Source organism: Macrobrachium nipponense, chromosome 38 (genome assembly GCF_015104395.2).
Source record: "Macrobrachium nipponense isolate FS-2020 chromosome 38, ASM1510439v2, whole genome shotgun sequence".
Classification (NCBI taxonomy): Eukaryota; Metazoa; Arthropoda; class Malacostraca; order Decapoda; family Palaemonidae; genus Macrobrachium; species Macrobrachium nipponense.
In genome coordinates, this window is record NC_061098.1 from 18,509,435 (window position 1) to 18,515,500 (window position 6,066).

The 6,066-nt window shown below is 35.5% G+C and overlaps 1 protein-coding gene and 1 long non-coding RNA gene across 7 annotated transcripts in view; one reads left to right on the forward strand and one right to left on the reverse strand.

The window, feature by feature from the left end:
* Positions 1–3,292, reverse strand: part of LOC135209687 (uncharacterized MFS-type transporter YhjX-like) — a 95,984-nt gene extending 92,692 nt beyond the window's left edge. The window contains exons 1-2 of one of the 4 annotated variants that reach the window (XM_064242438.1): positions 3,220–3,292; positions 67–253 (exon numbers count right to left, since the gene is read on the reverse strand). In XM_064242438.1, the coding sequence (XP_064098508.1) occupies positions 67–245 (179 nt within the window). In that variant the 5' untranslated portion in view covers positions 246–253; positions 3,220–3,292. The other 3 variants (XM_064242435.1, XM_064242436.1, XM_064242437.1) reach the window with 3 other exon arrangements.
* Positions 2,071–6,053, forward strand: LOC135209689 (uncharacterized). 3 transcript variants are annotated; one of them, XR_010313401.1, is made up of 5 exons: positions 2,071–2,130; positions 3,146–3,299; positions 4,969–5,107; positions 5,262–5,389; positions 5,510–6,053. It is a non-coding gene; the product is annotated as an uncharacterized LOC135209689 (long non-coding RNA). The 3 variants fall into 3 exon arrangements; XR_010313402.1 differs by having other exon boundaries at positions 5,266–5,389; XR_010313400.1 differs by having other exon boundaries at positions 5,310–5,389.
* Positions 6,054–6,066: the final 13 nt, after the last annotated feature.

The following is a 6,066-nucleotide window of genomic DNA, read 5'->3' on the forward strand; positions in this document are numbered from 1 at the left end:
GGCCATATAACAAATACCAATGGGAAAAAATAAATTCTAGAATAGAACTTAGTAATTACAACTTACCTAAATATTGAGCATCCCATTAAACATGTAAGCCTGGGACCCACACGCTTCTCAAGTAAGCCACCTAAGACCATAAATAGTCCTTGTGCAGCTAATGTGAAGGAATTCACCCACACAAAATTGCTAACAGTGACATCATTATTTACACGTAAGTGCATATATGATACTCCATATGTCATTATGTTACCTAGAAAAAAAAAATACAAATCGTAGTTAATATATGTAACAAATACCAGTTTATTTACATTATGTCTTCTATATCAACAATTAACAAAATGGCAAACATACCTAAATAATTCTCCACTCACAGGATGAACATTAGAAATTTTGCTACAAGGCGATATAAGAGGAGCACAATGATTATTTCTTAAATATATCTTTACAAAAACATATAAATCTTTAAAAATAATGATGTAGATTCCCAGGCACTTCATTCCTTACTTCAAAAAACAATGGTAAGCTGGCCAGCTGGGCATAACATTCACCTCACAAATCCTTGTACTATAAAAAACAATACTTCTAGTACTGTATACTGTACTGTAGTAGAGAGATCTAGATTTGAAAGAAGTTGGTAAATCAATGAACAGACAAGCGAATCTCATTTCATTCTTCCCTTTTTCTATTATCTTGATGACTCCTAAGTGCTCTGCCCTTATGTATTTCATTCACAACATTTGCAGACTCTGCTAGTCACAGGTTCCTCTATGGAACATATCTACCCATTTTTCACAGAAAATTTGCCTACCTATCTGCGGTATTTTTCACTGAAGAAATATTCACAAATAGGTACTAATGTATTTTACATAATAATTTCATGACTAAATACAATTTTTTTTTTATAGAACTATTAACATATTCTGGTATAAGCATGTTTAGAGGGTTTTTCTTGTGTTTTAACTATCAAAACTGACAGTTCTAAGTACTATTTTTTGAGGGGTTGAAGTACTACCTATTTGCAGTATTTTTCACTGAAGAAATATTCACTAAATAATGTATTTTAAATATTCATTTCATTACTAAATACAATTTCTTTTGTTTATAGACCTATTAACATATTCCAGTATAAGCATGTTAGAGGGTTTTTTCTTGCGTTTTAACTATCAAAACTAACAGTTCTAAGCATTTTTTTGGAGAGGTTGAAGTATTCGTAGATCTTAGCTATTCACAAAGGGGAAGGGGGAGGGAATGCAGAGTACCCCCCGAATACATGAGTTCACTTTACTCAGTTGAAAGTGTAATTGGTGTAAATACAACAATAAACTGAAAGAGTACTTTAAAAGCTTTTATATTTAATTTTGCCAAAATTAAATTGTAATTAAGTGGTGTTGTATTAATGACAGTGGTTAATTTGCGCTCTGAACACTTCTGACGTTTGTTTCGTTAGCAAACGACCTAACAAACCACACTGACCTAACCTTACCTAGGATACCACATCCTTACCCTGGTGCAGGGGGTTCCCAACTTTTTAGCCCATGGCCCCACCTACTTAATCACTTCTAAAATCCTCATTACTTAGATTAACCTTAACTTGGTTTAAATATTCTCAAATGGGCCCCTTAAAAATAAATTAGGTACGCCTGGTGGAGCGTGCGTCACACGTTGAGACCCAGAGCACTTGTGTATCTATAGGCTTTTAGTTTGAACACATTCTATACAATTACCTTAATCTGAATTGAGACTATCAGGGGTTTAATTTCCATGAAGGTATTTCGCTCGTTTTGTGTCTTCCCCCCCACCCCCTCCCTCGACATCTAAATGCCGAGTTTGCCCACTGTGGTACCCAAAACTGTACGATATGACAGAGGGGTCCACTTCTACTAGATACTACCTACCTAGGTCTAAAAGTTGACTACTTGGGCTATCCGCTAACAAAAGCTTAGTATGTCAAAAACCTTCAAAACATATCTAAAACATATGAATACTAGGCTATATCTTCAGATCCAAAATGAGGTTAGCCCATGATTTAAAATAAAATAACACCGATTGCTCTCACCTTCTTCACACGACCATTTCATTCCGATCAGTTAGGCCTATGGAGCTTCTGAACGCCTTACTTCCTTTTTGGTAGGTATTAGTACCCTCATTTGTGATATTATAAACTTCATTGTGTTCTCCATTTCACCATTTTGTATCCAGAACACTTAAAACAATATGTTAACAACACATAATAGGTATACCTAGGTAGGTCAGTACTCACCAAAACTATAAACATTGCCAAGGGTCAGGTGGACTAAAATCCCACCAACTGCAGCGGCTATCCCTTGTAGTGTTTTCTTCGATATATTTAGCATTTTTGTCTTGAAATAGATGAAAAAATCAGATCTTCAAGACGTATACCTAATTCACTTTAGATTGTTACAATCTAGGGCCTATAGTTCTGTTTAAAAAGTACCGTGCACTATCACCCTCTCGAAATATGTACGTTCAAACTCCTTTCCATTACATGGAAAACTAAGTAGCAGAATGACACTCATAGAAATAGAAATGACACATTCTAACGATACTATGTAGTACAGCTGATATCACGGTGAATACTGTATATATCTGGTTAAGAAAAGGTTGTTGTATATCTGGTTAAGAAAAGATAACAGATTGATAATCAAGGGAGAACAAATAGGAGCAAGGTTACCAGATATCGACATATCACAGCATGTGAGAAGAGATAATAAACTTTCAAGCATTAACTGTAGCTACCAGTTGTTCAAAACTACATACTAGTATCAAACCGATAGTCATTCCGCTTGCTTTTTTTTTTCTTTTTTTTAACCTGCTTTTTATCGTCACTTCTCACATACCACTCAACAAGTTTTATCCTTATGGTTTCAGTACCACATTTTCCATTTATGAAGGCAGTTTTAAATTATGTTCTCAATCTTTTTTTTTTCCTTCTTTCTTTTTGTCATCTCTAAACTCTTTTTTTCCCATTTTTGTATAGGTGCTCATCTTTTTGAAAATCGCCTTAATCTTCTTTAAACTCTTGCGCTTTTAAAACACATTTTGAGTGCCGGAACGTCGATCAGCATAATATCCAAAAACTTCACACAAGTATTTTATAATCAGGATGGAATCTTTGTTACAGGTCACACTACTTAAGCAAAGCACCAAGTATGCTAAACTGAAAACAAAGGACAGTGAAAGGTGTTACTACTTTACCCTACTGATAGAGGGTTACATATTAGGCGACTATGCCTAATCATCAGCCCGCCGAGAACAACTGCACTCTTCCTATCTAGGTACGGGAAAGAGGATGCACAATAACTTGTCCTATGCTGCTTCTTGTGTGTGTGTAGTATTTTATATATTTATTTAGTTAGCAGAAGGGGAGACCATCTGTTTTGCTATTTCCTTAAAATATATGAAAATGGTCTCACTGTTAGTTTCGCGTCCTTTGAAGATAAATTGATTAATTTGATATACTATTAGCTGAGTCAGCATTGTTTGTATATTTGCCAACTTCATAATTTTCCCGTCTCTTCTTATTACTGCCTTGAAAACTACAGTGCTATTCTACTATTAAAGAGGAACAGGAGTTATTTATATACTGTATTAACAGTATTGTCGTGCCCAGTTTTATCTAGCTATAACAAGAGAGATAGTCTCATGGTTTGAATAAGATAAGAAAAAAAAAATAATTATATTCTTGTCAATATAGTAAAAGTTGAGTTGTTGCCTTTAGCTTGTCAACAGTGAATATTTGTTAACGCAGGATCCATTTTGCATTCTTATTTGGGAGTCAGAAAAACCAGCGATGATGATGGAAAACCAGTATACTCATCTACTTGCCTAATAAATGATATACCTGCACCCGTGGAACTATAAACAATGTTTATAGTTTCATGCCTGCACCGTAGCTAGTTGACAATCGACCTTTGTGGGCTACATCTATGGAAGACGGGAAAAGAAATAGAAAAATAGCACTTTTTCCTTATGTGGAGCTTATCTTGGAATTTATTTTCCGTGGCTGGACCTTCATCATTAAGCGTTGTTCGAATCTGTACAGTAACCAAACACCAGCTATCTCTGCCACACGAGTGCTCCACTCTCCCCCAACCATGCCACCCCTTCTCTCTCTCTCTCTAGGCCAATAAATATTTGGACCTTATCCCTACTATTCAGGGTCTCTTATCGCATTTAAAGTCTTGTGTACATCACTAATGACCGGTGACCCTGTCACCGTCAGACGGGGAAAAAAAAAAATTGAAAGTTAACCCTAACGAAAGACCTCATGTTTATCAGCCTATTAATAAGTTTCCCCGATTACCTTTTATGCGGGTTAGGTCTTTTGTGCTTTGCGTGTGAGGTTAACCTGAAACTATTTCCTTTGCTTCTTTCATTTCTAAATCATGATACAACTCTTGGCTTCTGCTGCTATCCTCTTGGCTTCTTTCTTCCTTTCCTTGTTGATTATCCCATTCTCTCCAATGTCAATTCTCATCTTTTTTTGCATATTGCAATTCATTAAACTAATAAGTATTCCCATTCTTGCCACTGTACTATACAGCACAACAAAGCTACCTATTAACAGCTATTCATTCTACTGTCCCAGAGCAATTGCCAGGTTTTGTTCATTTTTTAAACCAAAGCTTAGCACTTTTACGCAGGTTACACACCATATATATTGCTTGTATGTAAATATAATTATTTATTAATTATTTTGGAAATGTAAATGTGTTGTTTGAAGATGATAACCATGATAAGATATAATGAACTGACAACATGGAATTTAGGAAGGGCATTCAATACCTTTATTTTTTAGCATATATATTGTGTACCTCAAGTTTGTTGATCATATTCTGGAATGAAATAAAAATCCCTTATCTTTACTATTGTTTCCTGTCTCCCTCTTGTCTTCATTTCAAGAAGTTTTGGTACTGTGTAAATTCTATTAGAAATTGTCTTCAGGTTGTCACAGGCAATGCACCTTCTAGCAGCCTTGTTGCAGCCCTTTTAGACTGTTGTGCGTGTTGCATCTGAACGCATCTGGTCAGAAATGAGTGATGTCCTCTGTTGCCTTACTTCGTAGCACCACAGCCAGTTGCAGGTATTTTTATTACTTACTTTGGATATTTTGCAATATTTATGCTTTACAATACCTTGTGCATTTATATTGTTTGATTATGGTAGAATTACCTGAGACTAGGATTTACATTCTGCTAAAGGATCAAATCTTATGTCTGTTATTTTCTTTTAAATAGTGAGATGTAATTATTGCTGAATACAGAAACACATTGTTTGTACCATAGGACAAAATGGGAAAGACATCAGAATGTTGGTACTATTCTGGAGGGTTGAGAAGTAGGCCAGCAACAAGACCCACTGACAGGTAATCTTTCCTCAGCTATGAAAAGTTACAGTTTAATGTTTATGTTTGAGATATTGTATCTATTTAGGACTTCAAAGAAAATATCATTAGGCCACCCTGATTATGTTATCTTTACTGTAGATGGATCGAGACCCCCACCATATGCGACAGTGCCCTTGCGGGGATTGCATCATTGCTCTGCCCAGAGTTATATTTCCGACAACGTGAACCTTCCGCAAAGTACTTGTCCAAGTGGACCATCTAATGGCACTTCAAAGGACTACTTCACTAACATCGAATTCAACCTGCTAAATAACTTGTAATGTCCCATGCATTAATAAAGGGGCAGTTGCATGCAACTTAAACTTGAGCTGTGCATACTTGTTGGCGCACTAGTGCAATTGACAGATAATGCACAGACATAAACACTCAGGCATGTTTATTCAGTGACCTCACATAACACAGACACACGACTTTACCTAATAAAACTTCCCAAAAACCTTATTCTAATACACAAACCTTTAAAATGACAAATTTTTAATCATTTGTATTTTTCACAGCTAAATAACATCTTATGCTATTTAACTTACAATTTTGTTTCTTGTTTTAATTTTGTTTGAAAATCTAAGCTCTCATTCATTTATTGTCATCACGGGAGTTATACATTGGAGGCAGAGGAGATATAAGGGGGTATTTTA